This window comes from Oreochromis niloticus, linkage group LG3, assembly GCF_001858045.2.
Source record: "Oreochromis niloticus isolate F11D_XX linkage group LG3, O_niloticus_UMD_NMBU, whole genome shotgun sequence".
Classification (NCBI taxonomy): domain Eukaryota; kingdom Metazoa; phylum Chordata; class Actinopteri; order Cichliformes; family Cichlidae; genus Oreochromis; species Oreochromis niloticus.
Genome location: NC_031967.2, coordinates 58,105,848 through 58,120,445, shown reverse-complemented (window position 1 = coordinate 58,120,445; position 14,598 = coordinate 58,105,848). Strand labels below are relative to the sequence as shown.

General features: G+C 40.6%; 1 protein-coding gene and 2 long non-coding RNA genes across 6 annotated transcripts; 1 reads left to right on the top strand and 2 right to left on the bottom strand.

Moving 5' to 3' along the window:
• Nucleotides 1-1,511: 1,511 nt before the first annotated feature.
• LOC109200235 (zinc finger BED domain-containing protein 5-like) lies at nucleotides 1,512-8,475 on the top strand. Of its 4 annotated transcripts, none has more exons than XR_003219174.1 (3): nucleotides 1,512-1,722; nucleotides 1,841-1,889; nucleotides 4,854-4,983. XR_003219174.1 is itself a non-coding variant. In XM_025905725.1 (3 exons), the coding sequence occupies exon 3, from the start codon at nucleotides 6,726-6,728 to the stop codon at nucleotides 8,454-8,456; it is 1,731 nt and encodes a 576-aa protein (XP_025761510.1). In that variant the 5' UTR covers nucleotides 5,630-5,884; nucleotides 6,051-6,648; the 3' UTR covers nucleotides 8,457-8,475. The 4 variants fall into 4 exon arrangements, 3 of the variants coding, with proteins under 3 accessions (XP_025761509.1, XP_025761510.1, XP_025761508.1); XM_025905725.1 differs by lacking the exons at nucleotides 1,512-1,722; nucleotides 1,841-1,889; nucleotides 4,854-4,983 and adding exons at nucleotides 5,630-5,884; nucleotides 6,051-6,648; nucleotides 6,726-8,475; XM_025905724.1 differs by lacking the exons at nucleotides 1,841-1,889; nucleotides 4,854-4,983 and adding an exon at nucleotides 6,051-8,475.
• Nucleotides 8,476-8,936: 461 nt separating this feature from the next.
• LOC112846284 (uncharacterized) lies at nucleotides 8,937-9,203 on the bottom strand. Its single transcript, XR_003219179.1, has 2 exons — nucleotides 9,141-9,203; nucleotides 8,937-9,028 (listed from the first exon to the last, which is right to left on the bottom strand). It is a non-coding gene; the product is annotated as an uncharacterized LOC112846284 (long non-coding RNA).
• A 26-nt stretch (nucleotides 9,204-9,229) lies between these two features.
• LOC109200240 (uncharacterized) lies at nucleotides 9,230-13,787 on the bottom strand. Its single transcript, XR_002060430.2, has 3 exons — nucleotides 13,513-13,787; nucleotides 9,483-9,564; nucleotides 9,230-9,267 (listed from the first exon to the last, which is right to left on the bottom strand). It is a non-coding gene; the product is annotated as an uncharacterized LOC109200240 (long non-coding RNA).
• Nucleotides 13,788-14,598: the final 811 nt, after the last annotated feature.

Sequence of the window (14,598 nt, the reverse complement as noted above, 5' to 3'; positions counted from 1 at the left end):
GGCTGATTTTCAACAGCACTATTATCACATTCTGTCACTGACTCACTTTCAAATTCACCATAGGATACATCTTCAGAACAGCTAGCCCTTACGTTATCAGAGGACTCTATCACTTGAACTGGGTCCACATGTGTAACTACACTGCCTTTAAAATCTTTAAGTGTGTGTGGATGATGCTTCCTCTTTTGTGTGTATAAAATGTATTGTAAATATTTGTCTTGAAAGGGCAACCAAGAAACACACAACTAACTGTCTCGTTACTTCGCAGATGTGTTCCAATATGGACAAAAAAATCTCTCTCAGAGAAGACGTCACTGCAGTCACATAACTCACATTTAAAAGTTACGACTTAACTCTAGTTTAACTTTAGTTGCAACAGAGCAAAAACTGATGAGGTTACTTTGGTAAGTTCGTTTTTTTGGTTTCTGTCAACTTTGAATGAGGTGTGTTTCATGGTTATCTGCATGGTTAGGACTGTTTTTTTTCTCTGGAGTTAGCTATCTTTGAAGAGCGGGAAAGCCGCGTAGAGCCGTTATGTCTTCGCTCCGTGAATGACGGGTTACTTTCTGCTTAACCGGAGTTGGTGATTGTTGGTAGCAGTGGTAAGACTGACCGACATGGTTTTGGTGATTTTTATGAGTGTTTTATGATGCTCTATCTAAAATTCCTGTTTTTGTCAGTGAAGTTTAGTGGCGGGCAACCGCATTAACTGGATTGATGAAAGGTTTAATTCAACTAAACCAGCGTTTAGGGGAGTTAATAACAAGGAGTAAGATAAAAATCTGTAACAATAATTGCATGTGCATTTTCTTTTTTTGTAATATATTCACTTAGTTTTTGAATTCAGAATGATTTAGGTGGATAATTGTTCGGGTTATAGTTTCTCTGGTGCTCTGCATTAAGGCTGACTAACGGTGCGTTCACACCGAACGCGATAGATGCCCCTAGCTGATCGTGTGCACATTTGCACCTCGAAGCGTGTCCAGCGTGAACTGGTCGAGCTTTAAGATATGCAATTTTCACGCGTATGAAGAAGAGATCTGGAAGGAAGTAGTGCCAGACGGTATGTTATTAAAATGGCAGCTGTCAATCTAGCGTTTGAAGTAAGACTCTCCCTTCTCTATTTGCTGTGGAGAGCACAGCAGTGCGTAAAGGACGTCCTCACCGTACCTGGGTCCATCAGGTCTTCCACAAGCGTGAGCAGTTTGGTGAGTTTCACCACTTGCTCCAGGAGCTGCGTCTGGATGACGGCCGCTTTCAGCTGTACCACCTTCTGTCCCTTGCCGAGTTTGAGGCGCGGCTGTCCCGCAGATTTTACCAGCTCGAGCGGTAGACGTGATAAGCGCGAATGCACAAAATGCACCGCACAAACTGCAGCGCATATTTTACTTCGCGCTTCAAAGGCGTCAGAAAAGCGTTTTCGCGATGCAAATCTGCTTCTGAAGTTTAGCTGGACCCCAGTTGCGCTTCATCGTGCGAGGAGCACGATGAAGCGCAACTGGGGGTTGACTTTACATGTAAACCTGAAGCTCTGGTCGCGTCTATCGGGTTCGGTGTGTATGCACCGTAACAGTCTTCACATTTCACAGTATGTAGATATTAACACAAATTTGTCAGAGTAATAACTTTGTTTTAATTAATTTCTCTCCCCAGAAATACATCACAAAATAAAGCCACATCCCCATGCTCTGAGATTCTTATGCACCTCCTCAACAATACATGGTAAGTTCATGTTTGCCATATTATTATTATTATTATGTTATTTATTTATTTATTTTTTGGATGATGCAGAAGTTTAATTTCCTTGACGTTTTCTAATGCATATTTCATTTTTTATCAGTGACGTGTATGTGGCAGTGCAAGCATTGTGTTACCAGAGAGAGCAGCAGGTACAAATTACTTCAACATTATAAACTACATCATCATTACGGAATAGGTCAACATTATCAGTGCATATATGTTAATTGTCCGTGCACATTTAAGACTTGGAGTGGACTGAACACTCATGTCTATAAAGCTCATTCATCTCAGTTTACACAGACAGCTTCAAGTTCAGTAATTTTTAAATGTGAGTTATGTGACTGCAGTGACGTCTTCTCTGAGAGAGATTTTTTTGTCCATATTGGAACACATCTGCGAAGTAACGAGACAGTTAGTTGTGTGTTTCTTGGTTGCCCTTTCAAGACAAATATTTACAATACATTTTATACACACAAAAAGAGGAAGCATCATCCACACACACTTAAAGATTTTAAAGGCAGTGTAGTTACACATGTGGACCCAGTTCAAGTGATAGAGTCCTCTGATAACGTAAGGGCTAGCTGTTCTGAAGATGTATCCTATGGTGAATTTGAAAGTGAGTCAGTGACAGAATGTGATAATAGTGCTGTTGAAAATCAGCCCGAACTAATTGAACGGAAATTAGCAGTAATATTGTTGAAATTGGAACACATATTTCATGTTCCAGCAAAAGGATTAGATGAGTTCTTAGAGGAGTTAGTTTTTCTGTTGAGTCCAGCTAGTGTACCTCTGACAAAGCGTACAATTACAGAAATTTTTAAGAGCCATAACCTCCATATTAGTCAGGCTGTTATTGAAGAGCTTGCAAATTCTGTATGTGTTTCTAACCCTGTGGCTAAAATATTGGAAAAGTGTGGCCCTCTTGCCACTCCTTATAAAAGAAAACTATACTACATAGAAAATTTTAGGGTTGTAGAGCCTGTTGAGTATTTCTTATCGATAGACCAAAGGAAGACATTTCAGTACATCCCTTTATTACAGTTATTGCAGGAAATATTGAGTCACAATAAATTGCTGGATAGAGTGATTGAAGAACAAATAGCTCAAGAAAATAGAGAGAATCTGAACGGTGATCAGAGGGTTTACAGATCTTTTCGAGATGGTGAGCATTATAAAAGAAATAGCTTTCTAGATGGTGAGAAGTTGAGAATTTCTATTAACCTTTATATTGATGATTTTGAGGTTTGTAATCCTCTTGGGACCTCAAGGAATAAGCACAAGCTTTGTGGTGTATATTGGGTCTTGGGCAATTTACCACCTGGTTCTCAATCAGCCTTTTCATCCATTTATTTGGCAATCCTTTGCAAGCGTGAAGATTTGAGGACATTTGGGTTTGAAAAGTCTTTGATCCACTTTGAGAGATCTGGTAACTTTGGAGCAACATGGTGTGTTCATCAGTCAGTTGAACGAGTGTATTAAAGGAACTGTGAGCTGCGTCATAGCTGACAACCTAGGAGCCCATGGGCTGGCAGGTTTTGTGGAAAGTTTTCTGCTGAATACATATGCAGATTCTGTACAGCTAAAAATCTGAAATAAAGTCAGTGACTGCTGGTGATTTTGAGCGTAGAACACCGGAACTTCATGAATTCCATTTGAAGCGTGCACAAGAAACAGCAAGTGCTTGTATTGTATTTTGAGTAAGAATCTGAGCCATTTTCATGTCACTGCAGGCTACCCTCCAGATGTAGCACATGATCTGCTAGAGGGCATAATACCAGTGGAGCTTGCGCATTGTTTTTCTTTTTTAATCTCTAAAAAGTATTTCACCTTAGAAAAACTTAACAACTTGATCCAAAATTTTGAGTATAAATGGGCAGATAAAACCAACCGGCCTCATGCAATTCCCCAGACTTTCTCATTAAAAAAAAATATTGGTGGAAATGCACATGAAAATTGGTCTCTACTTCGTTTGTTGCCTCTAATTATCGGTCCACTTGTTCCAGAGGATGAACCTGCATGGCATATTGTTTTGGATCTGAAGGACATTGTGGAGCTTGTTGTAGCCCCTGTCCAGTCTGATGAGTCGATTTCATACCTTGAGTGTAAAATCAGTGAACATCGCCAGAGATACCAAGAACTTTTTCCAAACAACAGTCTTCTCCCTAAACATCATTATTTGGAGCACTACCCTGCTCTGATTTGGCATTTTGGGACTCTTGTCCACAAATGGACAATGAGGTTTGAGGCGAAACATAGTTTTTTTAAACAAATTGCTCGCCATACAAACTGTTTTAAGAACATACCTGTTACACTTGCCAAAAAACATCAGCTCGTGATTGCCTCTGACTTGCACTCTTCTGACCATAAGACACCTTTAATGGTAAATGTTGGATCATCAGTACCAGTTGATGTTCTGAAAAGTGATATCGCAGTAGCTATAAAGCAAAGATTACCTGATGAAACTGATGTCCATATTACAAAAAGCGTGTCATACAATGGCATGAACTACAGCACAGGAATGATAGTTGTTCATGGGCAATTATTTGGTTTGCCGGAGTTTGCAGAAATTCTGCAGATTTTTATTTTGCATGGCAGAATATACTTTTTTGTAAAAAAGTTATCTGCTTGGTATCGAGAGCACTTCAGAGCTTTTGAACTTGACATGTCACATGTGAGAGAGGTGTCTCTGATTGAGCATGGGGAACTACTCGATGACTACCCGTTAGCTGCCTATTCAGTGGGAGGCCTGCGTCTGGTTACTCTGAAGAGACACACTAACTTGCAGGGTAAACAGGAGTGATGTTTGTAAGTATTTTCCCCCTATATCACCTGGCACAGTAAATAATACATCATACTTTGCAGACCAATTGCTACTTAATTTATTGAGAGTAGATTTCTTTTAAGCATCTTATGAAAGAATTGTCATTAATTAGAAGAATGCAAGACAAATCTGGAAAATGCACTATTCACTTTTCCTTCTCCAGTAAAAAAAATCCTAGAGGCCATGGTGACATCATCAAATTATCGTTGACATTAGGATTTGTTACACACACTCGCACAATAGTCAATAAGTACATCTTTATTTATTTTTTAAATATTTGATATTTGTCCAGGTCAACATGATGGCCCAGCCCATAAGACTGAGGATCATTCTCGGAGAAGATGATGCCAGGAAACTAATTTTACCAGCTGGGATTTCAGACTCCATTGAGCAATTGTGTCAGGAAGTAAAGACAAATTTTGGAGTGCAACTGGATTTTCGTCTTCAATATCAAGATCCTGATTTCGGAAATGAGTTCATAAATCTGACTGCAATCTCTGAAATTAATGATAAAGCAACTTTAAAGGTTGTATACTTGGATAGTGTGCAGTTGCAAAGTTTTACAGAAGATGAGGGAGTGACGTGTCAACCAGTGCGAAGTCCAACACATTCCTTTTCAAGCTCTTCAGCAGACACAGACAATACAAGGCCCGTTTCATCGTCAGGTTCATCACCGTCTACAAGACTGTCAGTGTGGCCAAGTGTCTTCACAGTCCCTCGTTTCAGCTATGAGGCTGAACTGCAACTTGAAAAGGCCAATGCTGAGTTCATTGCTGGTGGAACTCATTTGACCCCCTCACCAAAACTGAAATCCCACCTTTTAGAAAGGCTGGGTGAAGAAATAATAACATTTAAAGTCTATCCAACTGACAATGACCTGAATGAAGTTGCAGAAGCCCTTGTCAAACAGCATCCTTGTCTGAGGGAGCAGGGATCCTTCAATGGCTGTTATGGTTGGAAAATTAGCCTCAAGTATAAAATGGCCAATGTCCGGACCAAACTGAGAGGCCTAGGCTGTGCTGAGGTGTTGGTAAATTCACTAAAGAACAAGGCCCAAGACAAAGTCAGGCAGCATTGAATATGAAAAAGCCTAGAAGAGCAGAAGTCAATTACTGTCCGCAGTATCCAAAAGGAGAAACTACTGACAGCCTGGAAAAAGAGAGAATTGCACTGCTTTCAGAGGTTCAGAAGAGAAACAATGACAATATAGTGACAATGAAAATGCAGAAGACTTTTTCGTACAGAAGGCAAGAAGTTATTCAAGGACAGCCCTTCATTGCAGATTTTAAAAGCAGATGGCCAGCTCTGTTCACCGAGAAAGAGGTGCATGTCCTATATGTCTAGCTTTATGTCGCAAGAGTGTGTTTATGGTTGACCAGTTATTTCTTGCTTCACTAATATTGACATAACATAGTGATAAAACAGCTAATAATTCCTGGCATGTCCTTCCTCTGGTGCATATTGTAAGTGCATTGTTCATGTTTTTCAGATTGACAAGGAATTCCTGCGCATATCGACAGTACCGCTGCTATCTAGATTCTTTTATGAGCTAGACTTGTACACTCCACGCATGATGGAGCTCTTTCGAGGCAAAGGTGGGGTGGCTGGCAGAAAAATGAGACACATCATGGTGGCCATCTCCAAGGTGGGTTAGATCTGTGCTTAAGAACTTTTTATGCCCATAATCTGGCAATTTTATGAGCAAAGATATCTATACATATGGTAGGCAAAAGTCCTAAGAGATTTTCATATTTTATACAAATTATATAAGCATCAGTCTTATATTAATAAGTAATTGATAAAATCGTATGGTTAATTTTGATCAAAATGAAAAAAAGAACAAAAAACCATTAGTGTTTAGTTGCCTCATTTTGTGTCTGATTTGGTTTAGACCAGTAGTTCCCAAACTAGCGTACGCGTACCCCCGGGGGTACGCAACTGGCTGTAGGGGGTACGCGAGGGTCGGGGTTTGAATGGGGATCACAAATTTTAAAAGCCCAAATTTGCGCTAATGCAGTTTTATGTGGCTCTCAAATACATGACTATATACCACCCTCTGGTGTTCAGCGAAAAATAGCTCTAACAAAATACATGGGCGTGACTTGCCCAAATGACTGACACCGAACAGTTAAAGTTGCCTCCAAGCATTCAGTGCTGCACGAAAATGGACAAGTGGTTAACAAGAAAAAAAGGCCCTACCACAGAGACACCGGCCACAACAACCGATCAGCTCATATCTGAAGATGCATTTTCCAGTGACCGCACAGGTGATTGTTCAAAAACAATGTGTTCCTCAGATTTGGATGCTAGCACGGATGTATCTGTTGTTGCTAGCCAAGCGGCTAGCATAGCTGGAGCCAGTGATGAAGTGTCTGATGCGGAGCGTCAAAGTGGGAGAAAACATGACAGCTTGGACTGTAACACAACCTCCTCAAAGAAGCGCAAATATGATGACAATTATGTTTCGCTGGGGTTCACGTGTATAACTATTGGTGGATTTTCCCGGCCACAATGTGTTATTTGTGTAAAAGTATTGTCTCAGAACTCAATGAAACCTTCACTTTTGCGCAGACATTTAGAGACAAATCATCCCCATTTGAAAAATAAACCAAGAGAATATTTTGAGCGACAGCTAAAATCACTTTCAACAAGTAAAACCTGCATTCAAGTGCCAGATCTTATGAATAAAAACAGACTACAAGCATCTTACATGGTCAGTTACAGAGTGGCTAAAACCAACAAACCCCACACTATTGTGGAGGACCTCCTTCTCCCTGCTGCTTTAGATATGGTAGGGACAATGTTGGGTGAAAAGGCAAAAAAGACGATACAGTCCATTCCATCATCAAACAATACTGTCTCACGGCGCATCAGTGCAATGTCAGAAAATGTTTTACAGCAGCTACTTCTGCGCATACGCCACAGTGAATTTTATGCAATACAGCTAGATGAGTCCACGGATGTGGCTGGCCTGGTGCATCTCCTCGTATATGTGCGCTACATTCATGAAGGAACCATCAAGGAGGACATGCTGTTCTGTAAACCGCTGGAAGAAAGGACAACTGCCGCAGATATTTTTCAAAAGCTGGACACATTCATGAACACACATGGACTCATGTGGGACAGATGTGTTGGCATCTGTACCGATGGCGCACGGGCCATGACTGGGAGACACGGAGGTGTGGTTTCGCGTGTGCAAGCAGTCGCGCCAGATTCCTCTTGGGTACACTGCAGCATCCACCGAGAGGCTCTTGCAGCAAAGGGAATACCTGTCCGTTTGAAACATGTTTTGGACACAAGTGTAAAAATGGTTAACTTTGTGAAAGCCAGGCCGCTGAACTCCCGCTTATTTGCTGCGTTGTGCAATGAGATGGGCAGCGAGCATGAGACTTTATTACTCCACACAGAGGTTCGCTGGCTATCTAGAGGGAAAGTGCTGACCCGTTTCTTTGAGCTGAGGGATGAACTTAAAGTTTTCTTCAGTAACCATCCCTTTGAGCTGTCTAAACATTTGCATGATGAAGAGTACCTTACGTGCCTGGCTTATCTGTGTGATATATTTTCTCGTCTGAACGAGCTCAATCTCGGATTACAAGGCGTTTCTGCAACTATATTCAATGTTCAAGATAAAGTTGAGGCCATGATAAAGAAGTTAAACCTTTGGAAGAACTGCATGAATGCAAACAACACTGAAGTCTTTCCCGTGCTGCATGATTTTCTGTGCTCAAATGATCTCACACTATCAAAAAGTGTAAAGCGCGAATGTAACGTGCACCTTGAGGAGCTGGCGGCGCAGTTACGCCGATACTTCCCAGAGACTGACGGCTCAAATGATTGGATACGTCACCCGTTCACCACCGTGCCACCACTCTGCTCCTTGCTATCTAAAATATAACAGGACACCGGAGTATATTCTCAAGCATCTCACACTTCTAATAATCAGCTGTCTGCTTGACCAGCTGTGTAAAAATTACAACTTTAATCTCAGCCAAACTGATTTACTCAGGAACAAAGAAAATACTGAAAAAAGCCAAACAATAACATTTTTATGTTATTTAAGTGAATTATATATCATGTTTAACCTGAGTAGTGAAAGACGGCGGTGGGTTTGAAAATGGTTTGCCCGGAATCCAGTGCTCACACGGGCTCTAGTGAGCGTTAAACCCCAGCTAGCTATCGAGCTGGTGGGTAACAGACGTCTCCGAAAACGTCGGAGCGCTTTTGAAAACATTTTTCAAATGTAACTTTTTGATTTTTTTAAAAACTTAACCGGAGTCGCTTTAACTTTAACTTAGAACTTAGAACTTTAACTAGAGTTAAACTAAAGTTAAAAGTTCATTTTTAAAGTCAGCACCAATACTCTTCGACACGTTGCTCTTTAAGGAAACACAGCTGGGTTCAGGTCCAGGTTCTGGATTAGTTTTAGGGTTATGTCCAGCTGAGCCTGGTACGCCCCACAGCTCTGGGCTTTAAAACAACACACACAGAGGTATGAGTGTGAATAATGATGGAGCAGTGATGTGAGTGCTGAGCTGTGACATGGAGAAGAGTCATGGACAGTTAGAGATGGTCATCTCACCTCTGAGCTTTGGTCTGGCTCTCATGTTCCCCACACAGAGTGCTTTTAGAGGGAGGGACTCCCTCCTCTCTGTCCTCACACTGATCCATGCTGCTCAATTCAGCTCACACACACTTTCTACCTTCACCTGCAGAGGCGATACAAATCATTCATGTGCACATCAGCTAAAATCCAAACATTTCAGCTGATTCAAAAATTCTTGTTTAGTTTCCATAGAAGTGTAAATATTAATTTACTGCTAAAAAGAAAGATCTGTTATCTAGTAATGTTCTGTCTCTGTAAGTCTCAGGATTAACATGGATTGCAACCAGAGCTACAATGAAACATTACTATTATCATCACTTTAAAAATGATCATCTTGCTTTTTCCATAAAACACCAGTTGGACCTCTCAGTGTCCCTGCAGATCAGTCTGAAAAGATTCACTTTAACATCAAAAAAGAAATACATGAAAATCTCACAGTAAATATTTGCTTAAAAATATAAATGAGCATTGGTAATCTAACTAGTTAGGATTCATTTATTTTCAGTCAATTAGCTAATCATCTGATCACTGAAGCTTTACAATGAATCACCTATAATCCCCTTGAACTTAGAAAGCTGAGAGGCCACTAGCTCTTTTTTGGGTGTTTGCACGAGACGACTTTGGATAAAGTATTTAATCTTTAACGAGGCACTCATGGGAAAATAGAGCTCTACTTTCACTGATATTGGATCAGTTATTTTCTACTAGGGCTGCCACGATTAGTCGACTAGTCACGATTACATCGACTATCAAAATCGTCGACGACTAATTTGTTTGAAGCTTTGTAAAATCCCAAAAGACGCAGGAATAAGTAGTAGGATTTAAGAGTGTAATAACGGACTGAAACAGAAGATGGCAGCACTGCATGTACAAGGATGCCAGCTGCCGTTAAACCCCGAAGAAGAAGAAGCTGTGTCCCAGAATTCATAGCGCAGCCCAGCTCAGTTTCCAACAATGGCGGCAGCTAGTTAGCTTTAATATTACTCTTATTATTCTTTCTGGGTCACAAAATAAACGGTTAACACATTTTCAGGCGAGAATGTAGCTGTGTTAACCTCAAATATCTGCTCAGTTTATCAAGACACCACATATTTTCAAAAGCGCTCCGACGTTTTCGGAGACGTCTGTTACCCACCAGCTCGATAGCTAGCTGGGGTTTAACGCTCACTAGAGCCCGTGTGAGCACTGGATTCCGGGCAAACCATTTTCAAACCCACCGCCGTCTTTCACTACTCAGGTTAAACATGATATATAAGTCACTTAAATAACATAAAAATGTTATTGTTTGGCTTTTTTCAGTATTTTCTTTGTTCCTGAGTAAATCAGTTTGGCTGAGATTAAAGTTGTAATTTTTACACAGCTGGTCAAGCAGACAGCTGATTATTAGAAGTGTGAGATGCTTGAGAATATACTCCGGTGTCCTGTTATATTTTAGATAGCAAGGAGCAGACGGCTGAGTTTATTAAGCTTCACTGAAACAATCTGCAAATTTCATTAAAATGTAATAAACTATCATCTTGTCTTTATTTTTAGTTAGCACCTTAAACACTTAAAGCTGTAAGCTAATGATAGTTATATAACAGCAGATGCTGCTGGTGCAATAAGCTGTATGTTTTACGTCCAATGGATGCATGATCTGATTAGTCGACTAATCGCAAAAATAATCGGTGACTGGTCGACTATCAAAATAATCGTTTGTGGCAGCCCTATTTTCTACATATTATGTGGAAACAGAACAGGTACTAGCAAGTAAACAAGTCCCCTGATTTATCATTGTACTGTAGCAGTTCGGTTTTCTCTCACTTGGGTGCAGGGAGTTAGAGCATGGTGTAAACAACATCTTCATAACCAACACGTTAGCATGTTAATGAAAACTTTGACGATGAACGAGAGATGTCATCTCCAGCAATATCCACCTCAATACAACTGGCAAGTTGTACAAGCACCAGAATTGTTTTTCTAGTAGAAATCACTTGGATGACCAAATTTATTAAGTGTTTTTAAAGTTTTTAAAGGGTCAGAGAATAGTCTAGTGGTGACAGAGCTGCTGACTTTACAAAGAAATGTGAAACTATATAATGGGAAGTACATGAAGAGATTAAAAACAAGCTAAAAGCAAAACAAATATATGAGTGTGTGACAGGAAAAGCACTAAACAGACATTTCCTCCTTGTTTTAAAATGAATGGTCAGTAAGACTGAAAATGAACTTGTTCTTATACAGTAGCGCTTTTCTACTCTGTCTGAGCGCTCAAAGTGCTTTACACAAATAATTCATTCACCCATTCACATTTTTCTGACCTAAGTAGTCTACCACTCAAAGACATTCACACTCCGATGGATGCATTGGAGAGCAACATGGGGTTAGTATATGGCGAATTTTGACCCTACTTTTCTTCCTTTCATCTGATTGGCCAATGTCATGTCAATCACAAATTATCTATTGAATCAGAGAACAGATGGGTTTGGCTATTGGAGGGGTTCTTTATGGAGCTTCAGGTCCTTGAAGGGAATAAATGCTGTTTTACATGCCAGCCCAGCGTTTTCCTTCATCACCACGAAGGAAAACAGTCTGTGGTGATTTTTGTGTCACAGGTCTACGTGCTAAATACAAGGACTTTCTTTGTTATGAATGAGCATACATGTTTTTATTGAACATTTGAAGAACCAGAAAAAAAACCCAGAAACTCTTGTAAAAGACATAAAGTCAGAGATAGAAAAGACAAGGAGCAGGAGCATCTAGTGCAGGTAGAGCTGCTGCAAAAACCCACAGAGCTCAGCAGCCAGCGCAGCAAATTCTGGATCCTTGGCTTTTAGTTAGCGTTAGCAGCACATCCTGCGTCCGATGTGAAAGGACCTTTATGCTGCACACTGTGACCAGGGCTGGACTGGGATAAAAAAATCGGCCCAGGCATTTTGACTGGTGACCGGCCCACCAGGTATTATAGGAAAAACCATAAAGCCTTTGAATGAAAACAAACGCTGTTAACACAGTGATGTACACTGTCTTGTTGGTATATATGTATCAGTCTAATAAACTTAAACCTACACCATCCTCCCTATTCTGGTATTCTAAACAGTGCCCGAAAGTAGACTGTACTTACTTACTTCTGAAGAAATTATAATGGGACCCTAAAAAAATTACTATGTACAATAATGGATTTCTATACATTTTACATCAGATGAAAACTTTGGTTGTAAGATTCAGATAATTATTTGTTAAATTAAATGAGAATAAGAAAGAAAAGTATTTCCTTGTCCCCCCCTTTCCCTGTTAATGCCCTACCTGCCTCCCTGGCAAAACCTTGCTAGACCCGCCCCTGCACAGTTACCAGCTGTCAGCTATGTAGAAAAGGATCCTGGTGTTATTTGTCTCTCAGAAACAGTTCATAACTTCCCTTCAACTCATTCATGTCACCTAAAAGGTAAACCTGTTTCTCCATCACCTGTTCAGCTCTGATGATTCAGTAAGGACATCTCCTGGTTTCATCTTCATGTTTCCCTCTCACCACATATCCAAACCGACATCATGACCAGCAGCTTTTACAGCTGTACGCACACACAAATTCTTTTCACACATTCTGAGATTATTATATTATCTTACGCCATGTTATATCCCTAATTAAAGATTGTGAAATCATCAGGTAGTTTTAGTTTGCATTATTCTCCTGAATTAGAAGAAGGTGATAATTATTACACTTATTAAACTGATTTGCATTACATTAGACTGCTGATTTATGGTGAATGAATGATATTGTTTTATGATGCATTATACTGCTGAGGTATAAGAAATGCTGTTTCCAGAGAGTCATGATCTTATTAGAAAAGAACAGAACATACTGCACAGGAAGCCAAGGTCATAACTTAGGCTCACTGAGAGAAAGAATGTGAATGTTTAGGGTTTTACGACTAGGTGGGGGCCACTCGAGGCTATAAGAAGTGGAGTAACCCTCCACCAGTTTGAGATGTGCTGTGACCCTCTGCATGCATGTCTCCCCATCCGGATGGTTTGTGCTCAAAATTGTTGAATAGTATGTAATAAAGTAATTCTTGATTGAGCATTTATACACTGAGTATTGTCCGTCCTTCAGCCCAAAGAGCGATAGAATTGGGAGGATTTAACAACACACAAATCTTTTTTGCACACACATAAATTCTTTTTACACATACAAATCCTGATTTACAAGTACAAAATGTTTATAACCACAATTTGAGCCCATATTAGTATCTTGCCCAAGGATATTTGGCATGCAGACTGGAGCAGCCTGCAACCTAAGCTGCAGTCACCCCTTAAAATAGCTGCATAAGTTACCATTGGGAACAAACCCCTCTAAGAACCCTTATATTACCTGAATAAGATCTAATCCTGCTTCGTAGTACAGACCTCAGTAAGATGATGTGGTCGAACTGGACTCTGTTATGTTATAAAAACTTCTGTTCCGTTTAATCCAGTCAGTCTCTGAGTAACACCGCTCCTCTGTGGGTGTGAACTTTGCCCTACTTTCTGTTGGAAGAGAACCAAAAGAAGTGGCGGAAGTGACGGACAAGGTAAGCAAATCATGTTGTAACTTTAGTAACGGTTTTTGATACGGGCGACACAGGCGGCTGCCCGGGGAGGGGGGGCGGCATCGTGGTGCAGCACGTACTCATGCTGCCCTGACATCAGCCAGCGCATAGTGTGAATGGCAGAGACACCGATCGGTTTTCTCCGTTTGCGAGGTGCACCTGCTGCTTGCTGCACAGGGAGGAGAGGGCGGGGCGGCGGGGGATTCTCTGGCTGGCTGGAGCAGCATCTAATAACCAACTCGCAAAATAAAACAAAATAAAAACAAACACGAAAACACCAGACATTATGATACAGACTTATAATTTGCACCGATGTTTTTTCTAAATTCTCTACGTGAAAAGTGAGCGCGAGAGCCCTCCGTGCGCCTGCTCGCTGCTGAAGTCAAAGTAAACTTTGTCATCTCCGCTACATACAGTCCAGTATATAGAGAGACGAGACGACGAGGCTCCAGTTACAGCAGTGCAAGTAAACGAACAATAAATATCAGAAGAGTAAGAAAATAAATACACACTTTAGTACCAGGGGTAAAGGGATCAATAACAATTTAAAATGTATAATTTACAGTTTGATGATTTAAAGTCTCACACACAACCCGTCGACAGGGGAGGGGGCCGGCTGCTTCCAAATAGAGCACATTTCATTCATGTTGTAAATCCAAGCCCATTATGTATTCATGATCTGAATCCTGGGTTGTGTGAAATCCCAGAAATAAACCTGAGACAAAGTGAATCTGTGAACTAAGGTGTAGGTCTGTTAGGTTATGTTGTGGGGACCCTCGAGTTGGGGGATTTGTGTTCATACTGGAGTGCAAAATTAAAACCAAGATGGACAAGAAAAGTTCAAAGCCATCAGGTGCTCAGTTTAGAAA